The 17,574-nt window shown below is 36.7% G+C and overlaps 2 protein-coding genes across 4 annotated transcripts in view; both read right to left on the bottom strand.

Moving 5' to 3' along the window:
- The window catches only part of TERB1 (telomere repeat binding bouquet formation protein 1), an 18,043-nt gene extending 15,875 nt beyond the window's left edge, over positions 1 to 2,168 (bottom strand). Inside the window, exon 1 of the mRNA XM_062586856.1 lies at positions 2,086 to 2,168. The gene's annotated coding sequence lies outside the window, so the exon portion shown is untranslated. The remainder of the gene's footprint in view (positions 1 to 2,085) is intronic.
- On the bottom strand, positions 2,151 to 17,574 carry NAE1 (NEDD8 activating enzyme E1 subunit 1). 3 transcript variants are annotated; one of them, XM_062586898.1, is made up of 20 exons: positions 17,465 to 17,573; positions 16,328 to 16,431; positions 16,147 to 16,207; positions 15,195 to 15,225; positions 14,508 to 14,579; positions 14,139 to 14,218; positions 12,862 to 12,971; positions 12,390 to 12,499; positions 11,769 to 11,831; positions 11,451 to 11,514; positions 10,004 to 10,095; positions 8,597 to 8,656; positions 8,373 to 8,506; positions 6,645 to 6,720; positions 6,270 to 6,309; positions 5,138 to 5,224; positions 4,253 to 4,345; positions 3,748 to 3,862; positions 3,617 to 3,666; positions 2,151 to 2,438 (listed from the first exon to the last, which is right to left on the bottom strand). In XM_062586898.1, the coding sequence occupies exons 1-20, from the start codon at positions 17,518 to 17,520 to the stop codon at positions 2,329 to 2,331; spliced, it is 1,608 nt and encodes a 535-aa protein (XP_062442882.1). In that variant the 5' UTR covers positions 17,521 to 17,573; the 3' UTR covers positions 2,151 to 2,328. The 3 variants fall into 3 exon arrangements, with proteins under 3 accessions (XP_062442882.1, XP_062442883.1, XP_062442884.1); XM_062586899.1 differs by lacking the exon at positions 8,597 to 8,656 and having other exon boundaries at positions 17,465 to 17,574; XM_062586900.1 differs by lacking the exon at positions 11,769 to 11,831.

Genomic DNA, 17,574 nt, shown 5'->3' with positions numbered 1-17,574 from the left:
CATATCCCTACAAGCACATTAGAATGAACTAACAGATAATCTCAAACCTGTCTACTCAAATGCTAAATTATGCCTAAATTCATCATTTCATTTCCCTTAACCATACCCAAAGTCCCAAACATAAGGAGAGGTTGATGTGAGACTCTCTGTAGCCTCTCAAGAATGATTTAGATCCAGGTAGAAACTAGAAAATATTGGTAAAAATAATTTAATAATGGATTATTTACCCTTTCTCAAAGTAAAGTCAAGTCTCAGGGAAATATCAGTGCCATCTTAACAAAAAGGAGCCAGTCCTGCTTTCCATTTAAAGCTTATGACTGACCCCATTTCTCCATGGCTTCCATTGGTTCAAAATACTCCATGTATTTCCACACAGTATCATGTGCCTTGAGAGGGAAAGGGTTTCATCTTCCTTTACTGTTTCAGAACTGATGATACATGCATTTCTCTCTCCCACATCTAACCATTGCGCAATGGTGGACAACCTGCAAGTCTTCCTCATCTCATCTGTGGCCCGACATCACTCTGCTAGCCGAAAAGAAACCATATGAACTACCTATGTACTCTTTAATAGAAGTAAAGCTTAACAAATTAGTTCAATTTTAGAGTCAATTTCATTTTCAATGAAGTTTAATCAAATATATTTTACACAACTAAAAAGCCTTTCATATAAATAATCTTGCAGAAAGAAGTGTCTTGACTTTATTATTTGTTAACTGCATTTTTTTAAGACACACAAAACATACACAAAGCATTTATAAACTAGCCCACAGTAAAATGGAAATAGCTCAACTCTGTTTTATCACATGGCTAAATTAACAAATAATAGAATCTGCTGCAACAGATTTTTGGAAAAGACTGCATATAAAAAATTAGATTCTCTTCGTTATCAGTTACATAAAGTAACTCAAGAGCATCCTCCTCAAACCTCAAAAAAACCAAAAACCACAAACCTCTTTTAGGTACAGATGTATTCATCTTTCTGTTAAGCAATATTATAACACACGGCTTGAGCATTTGGAAATAAGGTAACATAGAGGTTAGGGGAGCTCACCTAGAGGATGAAGGTCCCAAGTGAGGCAGAGCCCGGGCTGCACCTGCCACTCAGCTCCAGCACGCACCCCTAAGCAGTGCGCCAAGATAGAAAGGGTGGACCTCAGGTTTACTTTTTCTTTTTTAACATCCAGTGGTCAAATCCTGACCTATTATGTTGGAACAAGTCAAGATTGTCCATTGTCCTATTGAAATTTAAATTTAAAATGCAAACAAGGATATGCCTGCTAACTTTTGAGAAATACGCTGTTCAGTGCAATGGACTTTTTAGCCTTCTAGTACTATTTTAGCATTCATCCCATTCATCCTCTTTCTACTCAAGTGATCCGTATATGATTTATGAGTTCAATTTCAAAGCTGAACCCTGAACAACAGTATCTCCAGATCATTCCAAAAGAATACATACAAGATAAAAAGGGGGAAAAAAACCCACACACACACACGCTCACAACACACTGCAAATCAAATTGCAGAAGCACTCTTCTGTCAGCCTCTCTCAAGGGTCTCGGCAGACAGGAAACACCCCATGGATTAGCTCCCTTTTGACTCGGCTGCCACGCAGCACGAGCAGCTCTGGTGAACGAGGAAGGCGACAGTCCTGCCGCCCTCCCTGCCCCGCCTGGATGCCGCAGCACCCACCTGCAGGCGTGAGGAGAGCCGAGCGCAACCCCGGCGGAGCCGCAGCGCACGCAGCGCGCCCGCCGCCGCCTCAGGCGCGCCGCTGACGGGAGGCGGCGCGGGCAGCGACGCGCGCTCCCCTCCGCCCGCGCGGCCGTTAGGCGCTCGCTGCGCCGCCCCCTCAGGCGCCGCCACACGGCCGGTTTGGCGGGGCCCGCGCGGGGGCAGGTACAGGCAGCGCAGGAACCGCAAACACGACTTTTCCTACCCTTCTCCAACGCTTCGTAAGCTTCTCCCTCTCCCTCCCCAACCTGAGTAGGAGCAGCTTATAGGAAATGTGTAGTTTTGTAAAATTCATCTCTGCCACAACACCTGGAGACCATTTAAACTGGTAAAACAGTAAATGGTACTTACCATTCCAACGAACAGCTGCTTATTTTCTTTCAAAAGTGAATCAGAAAATTTTACAGTAAAAAAAATCAGCATTTGGTATGATTTTATTTGTCCTCAGCAAAAAATATGATAAAATTGTTACAAATAAAGGAAAACGATTTTCAGACAATACAGAACAGTCCAGTCTGTGGCAAAATGCCACAGTAATAATATTTACAGGACACAGCAGCACAGCCTGGTGGCAACAAATGTGATATAGCTATTCTACAGCTGGAAAGTCATTGATGTCTGTGACATTCCACTGTAAATATACGTGTTGTTAAAAATTACAAACTGCCCTGTAATGACTTTGATAACTTCCTGAGCAGCAGCTCCTATAAAAAGAAAGAAAAAAGAAATTAAAAGAACACAGAATAGAGTTAGCAGGTCATATTTTAAAATCAGTAAAATATTTCCACCTAGAACTTAATACACTAAAGTTTGGACAAGGCTTGCTACAAGTCCAGGGTAAAATGGTTTTTACTACTTGCTAATACAAAGCAGTCTCAAGAAGCTTGTTGCTTCAGAAGTTAGCTTCACATACATTTTGTTATATATGCTTTCTATATACTGTAAATCATAGAATTGGTAAGGTTGGAAGAGACCTCTGGAGATCATCTAGTCCACCCTCAAGCGAGTGGCCTGTATGGGGATCGGACCTGCGACCTTGGCATTATTAGCACAATGCTCTAAGCAACTGAGCTAATATCCTCTCAAAACAGGTAAAAAAATTGTAGAAATTTGTGTGTCTGCATAAAAAAATTGTTACCTTTCTAATAACAAACTGAAGAGCTCAATTAAGAGTTACATACACTTAGTTTTCCCCCTTTAAACTATAAAAAGTCACTTCACTGTGATCCCTGTGCTGCTGCAACATGTAGTATTTTGTAATTTCTTCAAAACAGAAGTTATCTTTACATGTATTTCTAAAGCACTCTACTTATCAAATTTTGCTTAACCATAAAAAAAGAAAACCTATATCCATATAACATTCAGCACTGCACCCAGCCAAATTATAGTAGTAGTTTAAACTAATAATTAAATTATCTATTGGTACCTTATTTTTAATCCCTGCAAGCTGAATTAAGAAAAAAATCAAGGCTATCACTATCTAACAGAGAATTAACATAAAATTAATTAAAAATACATCTCTGTTTAAGTTAACATAACGTATTTAATATTACTACTTTGTTTTAAGCAGCTATTTGCCAATTTATATATTCTTCTAAAGCTGCTGTAACTGTTCACTGAGGTTTTTCCATAAGTTTATATAGTTTCCTTCACTGACCTCAAGTCCTAGTTATGTCCAGTTTTCTACATACTATAGGAGGCCAGGTCTGGAGAAAAGGGAAAGATTTTGTTCTAACGCTATCTTTGACACCAGCCTGTGTTCACTGGCTTTTTTTTCCTGACACTACAAAGGAATTAAAATAGCGAGATACCAGTTCAAATATGGCATTGTTACAGGTTGTTTGTTTTCAAGGGAACCTTAGAAACACAGTGACATTCTTACCTCCCATGAATGCAGCGATAGCATGTGGCTCAGCAGCTCCATAACGACAACTGGACAGTAGAGTAACAATTAGTATTTTCAGGTCAGTTTTACAGACAAAGTGAAGTGACAATTATCCTAACAGCACTTACAATTCATGAACATAGTCATCCTTCACTACTACAGACAACCCATGTTCTTGTAGAAAACCAGTGAGGCAAGATTTCAGTTTTCCAATATCATCTTCTACCTGATAGTTGTAGACACCTAAAAATTAAGTTATTAACTGTTTCATCACATGAGTGTAACATCATATTCAAAATTAATGGGTTTAAGTGGCAATGTATGTATTTTATATTTTATAAGGTACTTCTAAGGTGATTAATATAATAAACTTGTAATACTAAACAATATATTTAATAAATATTTCTACTGATGGTATTCATGATAATTACTGCATAGCTGAATTAACTCACATCAGTGCTATCAATACAGACAAATTCCTGAAGTTTCCAAAAAGAACTTTTCACTTTAACTTCTACACTAGTCACATATTAACACAGAAACAAATATTTAATCTATAGTTTATACCTAGTATCATGATACTTAGATTTGTTGTATTTCTTATAATGACATATCTAACCGGTGCTAACTTACCTGGGTATCTACCATGCTGCTTATAAAATCTATCTACAGCTCGTAGCATTAAGTACAGAACTATTTCATTGTCTGGGTTATCCATATTGGAAACTGAAAAACAAGTAGAAAAGTTTAGCTGGTACAGATGAAATGTTAAAAAGAGAGATTCATTTTTTTTTTTTTTTTGAAAAAAAAAATCAAATATTTCCCATGTGCTTAAATTGTAAAAACTTCTGATATCTTTTCTGCAGGAAGCAGGAATCTTAAAAAAGGGTAGACTCTCAGTTGAGTCAACTGTCAAATATACAATTTTGAATCCAGAGGGTACATGACAAGAAGATGCATGTATTTTATAACACTCAGTAAGTGAAAAATACGTACATGATTCAACTTTGCCAGCTGCTAGAACTTTAAATAAGATATTTCATTAGTGATATGGTTTTACCATGCATGCTTTATATATTTAATTGTAATGACTGTAATTATACAATGGATTAAGTTAAGACACAGCTCAACATTTTCTAGATCTTTGGGTTCTGAAAGAGACCAATACAGTTTCTCAAATTTTTGCTCACGTGAAAACATCTTTCCAGTTCTTTCAGAAATAACTGAGATACAAGAAAGTTTAAAGAAAAACAGAATATTTTTGGCTACATAATATCAAAATAAAAGCTGTATGTGAAAAACTGGAACACACATTAATCTATAAAGTCATTTTTGAAGTTTCAAAATAAAACCAAATCCAACATTCTAGACTTACTAAAACTACATATCTAGAATACTGTTGATGCCAAATTATAAAACTGCATATTGAAGTAGACCATACAATATACAATTCTTTTTATCACAAAACCATCCAAATTGAGAATGCAATTCAAGTATGTACAAAAAAGGAGTACTTACTAATCTCATCCTTGTTAAAAGTGTTTAAACCATATTCTTCAGACAGAGACCTACATCGTACTACTCGAAGAAATGCTGAATTGCTGCCTGAGCAGAAAGTGCAGAAAGAAGAACATTATCTACTTTAATGCATCACTGATTACTAACTACGTGTCTATCTCTCTGATTTGTTAAACATCAGACTAAAACTTATCATGGAGAGTTTTGTTTAACACTTTTCCATTTCTTCTAGTATCTCAAAGTAATAAATTCTATTAGATTGCATTCAGATCTATGATCATGAGTATTTCAGCAAAACAGATACGTTTAGATTCTAGAAGTAAGTGTTCTGTTAACATAAAAACTCACAATGTGTGACTCTCCTTTATAGCATTCACGGATCACAGCCATCATCTTCATGTTTTCCTCTTCCACGCTACAAATGAACATGGGTTCTCTTTATCCTCACCTGTGTCTAACACTGTCTCACATACTCTCAGTTAATATTCTAACAGTGCAGCTACAAGCAAGAGGTTCTCTACTAGTGTCAATTGTAAGAACCAAACCAATGAACAGCTATTAACAAGGCACTCATAAATGAGGAGCTCTGTAAGGTTCTCAAACTGCAGCAAAAAAATCCATCAAAGTAGGGGCAATGTGCTCTGGCCTACCTGCTTAGAGGCAAATTTTCCACTTGCGTGGAGACTCACAGTGGAGTCAGACAGCCGCAAGGACACGTGTACGTATCCATAACAGACATGAGTTGTACTGCCTCCTCATTTTACTTTTAAGACTGCAAAAAGTTTACTGAGCTTGCATTATAGTCGGTATCACAAGATGGGCAAAAGTGATTACATACTAATCACAAAGTAGAGGATATCTGCTTTTTGGACCTGAAGAAATATATCTTTTTAAAAGCTTTATTGTTGTGTTTAAGGCATATGGAATTATCTGCAACCAACAGCCTTCATGGACAGAGATGCTGAACACCTGCAACCTCCACTGAAGATGGAAATCCAAGATACTGGGAGATATTGAGCACTTTGAAAAATTCAGATATACAGCTGTTGATTAATAAATATGTTATAATTCAAAAATTCTCAAGTATTTCATCATTTGCATAAAAACAGCCACAGAATCCAAGTATACTCACAGAGCAACTTTAATTCTTTTTCTGAAATAGACTCAGGTGCCTAAAAGAAAGAATATACTTGTTTCAATACAAACAACTATCAGAGAATGTTTTCCAAGATTAAAGATCTCACTGAAATAACTATGCCTTCTTCTAACAAAAGGTATTAGAAATTGTAACTAGTATATCCCTCTACATCTATATCCTTTTACTTTCATTTTATATTACCACATCAAAAGAGAGAAATAAAATAGATCATAGTGTTAAGTTACATCATTCTCTTAGAAAGTTCTAATTAAGCTTCCTCTCCTTGTATCTGGCTCATTTGGTTTGTTTCTGCATACATATTACAAAAAATTATTTTGTTTGTCAGAAATACTATACATTCGACCATACCTTGCCTAGCGACTGTAACAATTTAGCAGCATGGTTACCCACTGCAGCAGTATCTTTCTTTGCCTTTTCACGGTATCTGTTAATAATAAAAACATCCTTATTGATTACAGTGTAAAACTAACAATTTAAATTTGATATAGAAACTATTCCATTTTGTCTTGTATTAGAAAGACAAGATACAACCAACATGAATGGAAATGAGAAACCTCAAGAGCATGAATGTTCTTATTACCTCTTTATAACACTGTTCTGCAGAAGCTCTGAAATGTTTACTAAACTTGCAGTTTTTTTAAACTGCATGCATAACAGTGTTCTTAACAACCAATTAATATCAAAAGGAGTATTATTACAAATAGAGAAAGAATATTAAGAAAACATTTCAGAACAAGTAGCTATTAGTACTTCCTTGGGCTTTTATTATATTTTTGCTTTTAATATAGATTTAACTATAGTACATTAATTTTGTGACAAACCATGGCAATGCAAACATCTGAGCAACACAGTATTTTGTGAAATTCAATTTAAGAGCTCATTTTGAGGAATGAACATTTGAAAATACTTACTGGGGAATTAAAACCTTATAATATAATATTTACTTGGAATACAAACCAAAGTAGATAATGATTTTCAAGTTCAGGATTGAGAGTTATAAAATACAAATTTACAAGGGTATATCTATGCAAATGCAAGTGATGACAACTTTGGCAAAATAACAACATAGGTTCTTGGCCTTACTTTCATTTTATACAGCCTATCTTCCATGGAGAAGAAACAATCAAACTTTAAACATTTAACAGATTTATATTTTTATATCCATCTTTTCAATTATATTTGTAGCAGTTTGAGGAATGTCTCTAAAACTACAGTTTTCATTTTCATTAGTTAACACTATTAAAGACATACAGTCCTTTTTCTAGCACAGATTACGTTTCAGAACCTATGGAGAAGCAAACAATCTGTTATAAACAACACTTCTGTACTGGAGCAAGAGTAAACTGGAGTCTACAAAACCTTCATTAGAATTGCACAGACAATAAAGTCAAAGTCTTCTACAAGATACTGCCTCTTTTTTTAAAGAGAAAAGGAGAAATAGGCAATCAACAGCAAAGAAGATATGTTAAGACTGCAAAGAGGTCTTTCTGGCCAAAATGCCAAGACCAAGATGCACAGCAGCGGTCATGCAGAGGTCATACAGATGATGCAATATTGCAAGACGGCTTTCCTAAAATTTTGAACCTCACTGATGCTGTTCAGCATCTGCAGTTAAGATGTTCATCCACTAACTCTTCATCCTTACCTGTCAAAAAAATCCCTTCAGGGGGGATTAATTAGAATTAAGTATACACCAGGAAACTAGAATTTCTACAGCCAGGTTGACACACATTTGGGGGGGGGGGGGGGAAGGGGGACAAAAGGGCTATGTTTTTGACATAGGTTCTGGATTGCAATAGCTGTGCTAGGGGATTACCTAAGCAGCTCTTCAATAGATTTAAAGTTAAGGAAAGTGATCACCTACAACCTAACCTTAGGAAATGGAGAGGTATGGAAGACTTAGATCCTCATTTCAAACAGCAGACAGCAGAAAGTAGGTGTAGCTCAGGCTGCAGTGCTATCCTCATGTACTTCCCCCCCCCCAAAGGTTTCAAGGATTTTATCTATTTTGTGAGGTCTGAAGTCATCACTGTTCATTATCAATAATTAGTACTAAAGAAAAACTTGAATACTTACACATTTTGCAATTTGATAAATTTACTAGAATCTGCTATCATATCAGGAATAGTGCCCCGAACAGGTAAGCTTCCTTGCCCTTCATTTGCCACAAATTCCTTTACTGCTCGAGCCAAAATCCAAAAGGAGGACGACTGCAAATATACAACAGACAGTCATGTATACAAATGTTATTCATAACACTATTCTTACATTTAATAATCTTATCCTTACTTTCTCATTACCTGCTCTGTGAGATTGATGCAGCAGTCGTCATTAAAAATCTCTTCAATATACCTGGGAATCTATGAAAAAAGTTACGTCATGTTTGTATTTACTTGACTTTCTACTTCTTGAATTATTTCAATACTTATTACATAAATGATTCGATTCTGAGTGACCTCAAGAGTTTCAAATCAAAATAATCTCTTCTTAATCTTGTGTACTTGGACATATTTCAAATAGCATTGCCTGAAAGTAAGACACACTTCTGATCAAGAAGAATGTTATGAACAAAATCTTATCTTATTTACCTCTTTGAAATGGAGGAGAGTTTATAAAGCAGTAGCAACATCAGTACAAGGTATTAACAATTCCAGCTGTCCATCATACCTGCCAGAGGTAAGGCAGCAAAAAAAGCAGAGAAAGCAAACGGAAGCATGGACTGCAAAAGTGAACGGGTTCTGACTTTAACTGCTGCAGTTTAAAGTCTGGCACATACACTGAAAGACTCTTGATATCCTGGGACACGGACTGCAGTGGCTCAGATGTGAACACAAAGTTTTACCTGTTGCTTTCCTGGAATACTTAACTACTTTGACTAAGTATTAGCACAGTTCAAACAAAAATGGAATGCAATCTAGAAATGGCATAATAGAACATGCTTTCATCCCCACTAGCTAACTTAGTGTTAACTAGAGTAGCATCACAAATGACAGTGCTAAAGCTGCTTTAAAAAGTGAACTGGTGCAAGTATAGCTATAGTTTACGTTCCTCAAAGAAAAGCACAAGTCAATCCTAACTACAGTGAGCTATCACTTCATGATTTAAAAAAAAAAGAAAAAAGCAACAAGCTTCACTTTTAGTGTTTTCCAACTTGACCGTTTATAGAATTTCATTACATGCTTATTTAAGATGAAAATACCAAGTTTGATGCCCCAGAGTTCCCCTACTGCCCTTCACTTATTTACAGAAAGAATGTTGTAGCAACAGACTTTATATAGCACAACTTGATCTTTTACTTTCCAAGTTTCCCTCCTAATAATGTACTGAAAGCAGACATACACATCACTGTCTGCTAGTTCAGTATAACTACAGCAAATCACTTACTGGATTTTCTTCTGTAAAGAAAAGCAGATCAATTAAACTAAATTTCTAAATGAACTCTGATCTAGTGAACTCAGATGCTGACTTGTTGTACACTTGAATTCAACACACTGATAGCAAATAGAGATTTGCCCTAAGCTAGAGCACAGGCTAATCCAGGCCTATTTTACATAGCAAGATTTAGATTTTAAAATCACACTACTCCCATTTTATGTAAATATACGCCTTGCATGTGCAATTCTTGTAAGTGTGAACAGTATGCTCTGAAATATGAAGCAGTTAATATTCCCAGTTCTTCGAACACTTAAAATTTCTTATAGTTTTACCTTTGTAGTACTTAACGCTGAGTTCACATTTTTTATAGCTTCTTCAAAGTTTTCTTCATCTTCTGGGGACCCATTTTCATTCTTTAGGATACCTTGTTGGGGAAGAGGGGGAACAGAACCCCATTAATTCAAGCTTATTTAGATTTATATCAACAAAACATATTGGTTTTGGATGCATTCATGGCACACTGACATATCAAAAAAACATTCATTTATCAGTAAGATACTGATAAAATTAAATACATAATTCTATTCGGGAGTCTGGATATGACTGTTTTCCATAATATTAAATAGAAGTCACTTTTTACAAAACATCAACCAACCTGTATGAGAAGAATCCAGTTTTATAATCACTAAAAGAATGTAGAGGTCAATAAAAACAAAAAAACGCAATTCAACTCTCCCTCCTGTCCCCAGTCTGTTTTTTTTCCCCTCCTTTCTCCACTTCTGTTACATTAGCACAAATGCTAAATGCATCCACATGCCAAGACACATCAAGAAACTGATCCAGTAACAAATATAACTTCAAAACAGCTAATTATGTCTTTTCAACCAGATTAGTCCCCTAATCCAATCTGTGAATTACCCTGGAGTCCTGTGGACTCTTGGCACCAATTTGCACACAGGCTGGCTTTAAATGATGAGAAGTTTCAAAAATTTAGTTCATGTTATTAGTCATTTAATATAATGTACTTTTTTTTTAATGCCTCATTAACTTTAGCACCTACAAAAGGCACCAAACAGAGATCTGAATAAATGGAGTTTTCCCTTCAGAGACTACTTACAGCACATTCAGCAACTATGCAACCCCTTGCTCAGCCTGTATTCCCCTAGTTTCTTTCTGTGCAGAATCAGCACATGTAACATCAGAAAATAATTCATCCTGTCAGTATCAAACACTGAATGGTCGGGAGGGTGGGGGGAAGAGGAGTATAAGATGAACACTGTGCCTACATCTCATTCATATATATATATATATATATATATATATATGTGTGTGTGTGTGTGTGTGTGTGTGTGTGTGTGTGTATACACATATATATCATTCATAACTGAAATGGTTACCAACAATCTAGTGGTCCAACTGGCCAACTAATACTTCCACTTAACAACACCAGATTCAAAAGCCATATGTTTTTCACTTGATCACATTTTTTAGTATTACACGTTAACATTTTCTATGGGATTCTCTCAGTACTTCTCACTCCCAAACAAATCATACTCTTAAGTGGCAAACAGCAAGAAACATGGCCAAGCTGAATTTATAAGCAGATCAGGGACTGTAAGACCCTTCCAAATAAAGCAATAATTAAACAGAAAGATTGCACTTTACACCAGCAGGCTTTCATAAATTAAGCCTGAAAGAATTTCTGCTTATTTTTCAAGTCAAGCTATTGCCTTATATTTTTCTACCAGTTGAAGACGTGATTCCTAAAGCATAAGTTACCTTGTCTAATCAGTTGTCTGAAGGCTTCTTTTTCTTTGTAACTCTTAGGCAACTGATCGCTTTTCTAAATTTAAAAACACAAAAAGATTGTCTTAAAAATCTCTAATACTAATCTCACGGTGTTCACACCACTAAAATCTAAGAGTCTGCCAAAGTTCAGCTATGTTCATTTTTATTTCCATCAGCAACATTTTTATGATTTCACTTTGTTTCCTTTGTTACAAGTTGCCAAAATAATGATCTAGTTTTGAAAATACAAGTCTAAAGTAATAATAACAATAAAAGTACATTGATGGCTTATCCTGTTTTGCAATATACCTCATTGAACCATTTTGTTAGATACTTGGCTACAATCACAATCCATGGAGTGTGGCTATGGTCCTGTAATTGAACAACAGAGAAATTTGTAAAATTTAAGAGCAAAGATAGAAGACAAATTAACAATCTCTTTTAAAAATAACTTACTATTAGAGTATTATCCCTTCCTGTACTTGACTCAATAAGAAGGGTTCCAGACTTTGATTCACAAATAATATTCTCTATTATTTTATACATATATAAAAAAATTCCTTTACTTTAAAGAAGTGTGGTAGAAGCAAGTTCTCCAAAATTTTTCTGATGTGGAGCCTGTATTATGCACAAATACCCAGAGTACAAAGCTCAGTTTCAATCAGTAATCATTAAAAAATTCAGTCACAACAAAAAATAAAAATTGTCCATGAATATTCCTGACTTCCTAAGATTCCCCTTGCTTAAAATTTAAATCTGAACTGTAACACTTGGGGCACAGGCTTAAAATAGTACCTCATGACCAGGTTGCTTCTGCACAGATAAGGCTCTTCACCACAAGAAAGTCATCTGCCAAGAGTTATTTTCATAGAGTCCCTGCTCTATGTCAATATTTGTCCTCAGAGCACATAAAGCAAACCACATACAAACCTTTTTGTCCATATGATCCAAGTCATAAGACTGAATATGTTCCCTCAGTTCTGGAAATTGTTTGTCTAGTCTCAGATCTTCTAATGCGTTGTCAGGGTGAGATTCAACCACTATGAAATAGTTAAACAATGTATTTTATGTTATCTCCAGCCCTCAAAACAGAGCTGTACATCAAATGCAGTATCTTGCTTGCTCATGTAACTTTAATTCTCAAAATAAGTGTTTTGTGAAGGGTAACAGTTTAATATCAAAGGAAGACCTTCAGTTTTACTATTTGTTGAGAAATACATACAAATTATGGACTGCAAAGACTGTTCACAGTGAAGAACTGCAAACTATAAAGGAATTAACAAATACTAAATACCTCACAAGATAAAGATGAAAAATCAAAGGGACATTACATATAGAAGCTTTTTTCTTTCATTTATTTTTATTTTTTTAAAAAAGTCTTAATATCAAAAAGCTCTCCTACCTGGATGTTCTTTAATAATGATTCTCATATACCCAACCAAGCCATAAGTCCTACAGACCAGTAGAGGAATGTTAGAGTTCCAGAGAACTTCAGCTAACCGCAATAAGGTACTGTAAACAAAAACATGATTTTTTTTTTTTTTAGGTCTACAAGAGAACAACAGCAGTTAACCAGAAGTTAACAATTAACTAGTTATATAAGAAGTTTCCTATGGCAAAAGTCTAATACTATTATGATTTCAAGCACAAAATAAAGGAGAATAATTTTATATATGACTTCATAATATTCAGGAATTGTTTGTCTATTAATTTACTCATATTTAACTCCATCATCCAAAACACTCTGAATATCAGTTAAACAGAAAGTTTACAAGAGTTGTGATGGGTGCGGGGGGGGGGGGGGGAGAGAGTGCACACGAGGGAGCTGGAGAGTTGGATCTGTGTGCTGCATAGACTAATACAACTCCTAGTAGGGGCAACTCCAATCAGAGGTTCTCAAATTACACGGAAGAAATACTCTATTCAGGAGCATCTGAAAGCAAGGGAGCCTCTATTTCACGAAGCAGCAAGTTGGCTCTTCTGTAAGAGACAATAACTCCAGGTCCCCCATAAGCAGGGGGGGCAGGGGGGGAAGGGCGATGTACAGTCACTTCCTTGCAAAACGCAAGATGCAACTTTTCACCTAACTAGCAATATTTTGCCTCTGTGGAGGCAGCACTTCTGAGATGGAATCATGCTCTGCTCCCTTGAGCTTCTCACTACTCTGAGCATAGTCATTTTTAAATTGTACTGTTTAATGGAAGGCACCATGGGAGAGGCCTCTAAGAAGGCACGGGTTAAAAAAAAATGAATAATTTGTGGTCTTAGGTTTAAAAATGCATTATAATTATGTAGCTAGAATGGAAAGAGCTATATAAAATACATTCACAAAAATCTAAAGGTTAACTCCAGTCGAATTACCTGTAAGGTTTTACATAAGAATACTTGTTATTGCAATTTTGGACCATAAACAACAACTACTACAAAAAAATACTAGATTCAAACAAGTGTAACAGGAGATATCACTTAAGAGTCAGTCATGGATCTGAAAGAGTTTTAAACTACATATTAATATATGAAAAGGTCCATAGAAAAATGCCATCATTTGCTACTATTTTCCTTCACAAGGAAAGACCTTTGTTTTGTGTAATTTCTCCAGAATATGACTGCAATTGAAACCTGCTTTTACAACTGAATTGAAAAACAAACAAAGAAGAAAACCTTTAAGTGATTCTTTACCTTTCTGGTAGTTGGGTCGCAACCACTAAGTTAAAGCGGCTGAAAAAGGACGGGTCATTGTCTAGAAGTTTCTCCGGAGTCTACACAATAGTGCAAAAAACATTTGAGGAAATATAGTACAAATTTCTGAAAACATAGCAAGTTTGTTCAACATGAAATTGAATGCAAAGTGTTAAATGAAGCTAAAAAATTATGAACTTAAAAAACAGTTTTTAAAACACAAATGAAGTTGCTGCAAGCAGTAACAACTTTCTCAAAGGCTAAAACTGAGGTACTTAAACAGAAACATTACAAAAAAAAGAGTATAACTTATTTCATACTTTCATATTGTGTAACACAAAAATCTACCAGTAATGTAAGAAAACAAACCTCTTCCACAAAATTTCCAGAAACATCATTATTCAATTCTTGCAAGAGCTCAGTGGCACTCTGTGCACGATTCTAAAAACAATCAAAATAATTGTTTTAGTATCTCAAAATGTAATTTATATATTGTACTTATATTGCATAGCATATGTAATAAACAAACTTCATCACATTTATTATTTTTTAGTATTTATTATTATTTCCAAGCTCTACTTATCTGAAGAAAAAAACCACTGAATCACAGGCATCTGTTTGAGATTGTTTTTAAAATGTATTTTTAAAAACAATAATTATGCCACAGTTGCTTATTAATTTCCAGTTTTGATAGAGAATTTGGGGGCGTTACCTATGCCTTTTGTAGTCTCATGTTTTTGTGATTTTCTTTTACCCGTCCACTTCTGCAACCTGAGACTGACTCCCTTCAGCTACAATTCTCTTCCACCTTATCCTTCCAAGAATATTCTTAATCAGGTCCTGTTAACTTTTTTATTCAGTGCTGCCAGAATTGAGCTTTTGTTCTCACTTAAGAGCAACTAAAAAGTAGTCATGGAGAATTAATCAAAGAATAAAGGGATTTTAAAATACATGCACATGTAGTGTTACGAGTAATGTTATGTTAAAAGCATTTGTGCATTTACTCAAACTTGCATTCTTGCAATATATCTAAAGTGACATTTGTAACCTCCTTACCTGACCAATATGGCTTTTTTGGAGAAAGAAACTGAAAAAGGAGACAAAAAAAGAATACTATGTATGAATTTCTAAAGAAAAGAAACTTTAAAGTTACCTTAATAAGGTAATACATTATTGTGTTTCACGTACAACAAAATAAGTTCCCACTTAAATCTGCTTTTCCCCTCATAATCAGTTTCTTAATGAAACTTTTCAATGCTTGAGCCACCAACCTGAAAAATTAGACACATCAACCTTCTCTAGAAGCAAGTGTCATACCACAGATTTGTTTTCACTAGACTAATTAAAGACCCATTAGTACTCATTTCTTCATGTAAGGCAATATCCTTACATATCCACACATAACCCCTATAAGTAGGCAGATAGCTGCAGGTGTATACCTGAACCATAGAAGAAAATAATGTAGAATAAGCAGACAAAATTATTTTTGATTAGAATGTTTTGTGAATAGTTTATTCTCTTCCTAGCTTCATACAAACTAATTCCCTAGCTAATTTTGTAGCTTTTGAAGCTGTACAAGGTAAAGCGATGTAACTCCCATTTTCATATTAACTAACTAAAAGGAATTTAGTTTTGTCAACAAAACTATTAGGCCATTAAGATAAAGTGTACTTCATCATGTTGAAAGTCAAGCAAACAAGTAATAAAAAATTTTTACGTTTATAAGTAAAGTAGACCCATGTCTTATACACTAGACATGTGAAGCAAACAAGCCTTCATAGTACAAAACAGCAACTGGAAAAAGCATGTCAAATTAAGAAGCTAATGTTGAATTGTTTATTATGTGTGCCAATCACATATTTTATGACATAAAAAGCACAGAAGTTTTTAAGAAAACACAGAGATTTAAAATTATAGAGTTATTAGTAAATAACTAAAAGCATATAGATGAATATTTATGAAACTCTATTACTTCTCAATTTGTAATGGAAATCATTAACAAACCTACTTATTTCCCACATCTTCTCCAGAGACCTGGTTCCCATCAACAATTGTAAATGAGCCAATACCTTATGGACAGAAAAAAAAGAAAAACTATGAATAATTAAAAACTATGAACTTATCAAAAATATTACTAAGCAATTATAGAACTGTTTTTTTTTGTTTTTTTTTTTTTTGTTTTTTTTTACCTGGCAGCACTAAGTTCTTGAGTATTTCAGTTCCTGTGGCTGTTGCATTTATCACACAAACATGAGCAGCTTCTAAAGCTTCTTGTCCATGATCACCCCACAATCTATAAAAAAAAGGGAACACAAACACTCAGAAAAAAAGTTCATTTCACAAGGTAAAGCCAACACAAACAAATGAAAGAATGTAACCAATTAAAAACATAGGTTAGCATAACAGTTTCCGTTCACTGTTAAGCAGCTAAGTAGCTAGTTAAGTTAGCTAGCACTAGTGCCAGAAAAAGCTTTCATTGGGAAGATGTACTGTGATGAACCTAAAGCCCTCTAAAGAAGAACTCCATTTTACTGAGGTTTCATTTTCTCTAATTTTATACTTTATACCATATAAATACAAGAACTTTTTCTATTTTAATATATTTTACTTTTTAAAATCAGTATGGGTCAAAACAGTCCTTACCTAAAGTTTTCCTTGAAAACATCTTGGAACTGAAAGGTCTCTTGCACCGAGGTTTTAATATAAACAACACCCTGTTACAGCTGGGGGTGACACGGCACCGAGGCGGGGGCGTTACAAGCGGCCCTGACGAGCCGCGCTGCCAGGCAGCGCGTTCAGGGCCTCAGCAAACGCGCGGCTCAGGCTGAGGCGCCAGCCGCGCTGCGCTCACCAGCGAGGCCCCACTGATTTCGCTCCGGCCGCGTTCGCACCCTCTTCAGCAGGCGGCCACCGAGGCGGCGCAGCACAGCCTGAAAGCTGCTGCTAAGCCTCTTCAACGCGCGCAAGCAGATGTAAACGACAGCCGGCCCAGGCCACGCTCCCGCCGCCGCCGCCGGCCAGCACGAGCCGCCCCCTCCAGCCTGGCCTTTCCCCGAGCCGCCCACACGCGGAGCGGGCGAGGCGGAGCCCGTCCCGCGGCTGCCCGTCCCCGCTCGGCCGCCCCTCCCGCGGCGGCTCCCGGCTGCAGAGCCCGCAGCCCACAGGCCGGCAACGGCCCCCCGCAAGGCGGGCGGCGGCCCGGGCCGCGCCGCAGCGCGAGGCAGGGCCGGCCGGCCGCCGCGGCAGCCCGCTCGCCCCCCCACCTTCGGGCTGCGCCCAGGCCGGCGGCACCCCGCGCCCGGCCCGGCCCGCGGCCGCCGCGCTACCTGAGCTGCCGGTCGTATTTCTGCTCCTTCAGGCTGGCCTGGCCCTGCTGCGCCATAGCGGCCGCTCCCCACGACCCCGCTGCGCAGGCGCGCGCGCCCGGCGGGAGGCG

Source organism: Rhea pennata, chromosome 13, assembly GCF_028389875.1.
Source record: "Rhea pennata isolate bPtePen1 chromosome 13, bPtePen1.pri, whole genome shotgun sequence".
In the NCBI taxonomy this organism is placed as follows: domain Eukaryota; kingdom Metazoa; phylum Chordata; class Aves; order Rheiformes; family Rheidae; genus Rhea; species Rhea pennata.
Note: the sequence above shows the minus strand (reverse complement) of the source record. Positions and strands in the feature narration are given on the sequence as shown.

Coding starts and splice junctions, on each gene's coding strand:
- NAE1 (XM_062586898.1), bottom strand. CDS start 17,520: ATGGCGCAGCAGGGCCAGGCCAGCCTGAAGGAGCAGAAATACGACCGG. Junction 11,515..11,768: donor TAACAAAATGGTTCAATGAG/GTATATTGCAAA, acceptor TTTTAAATTTAG/AAAAGCGATCAGTTGCCTAA. Junction 10,096..11,450: donor CAGACAACTGATTAGACAAG/GTAACTTATGCT, acceptor TTCCCCAACAAG/GTATCCTAAAGAATGAAAAT.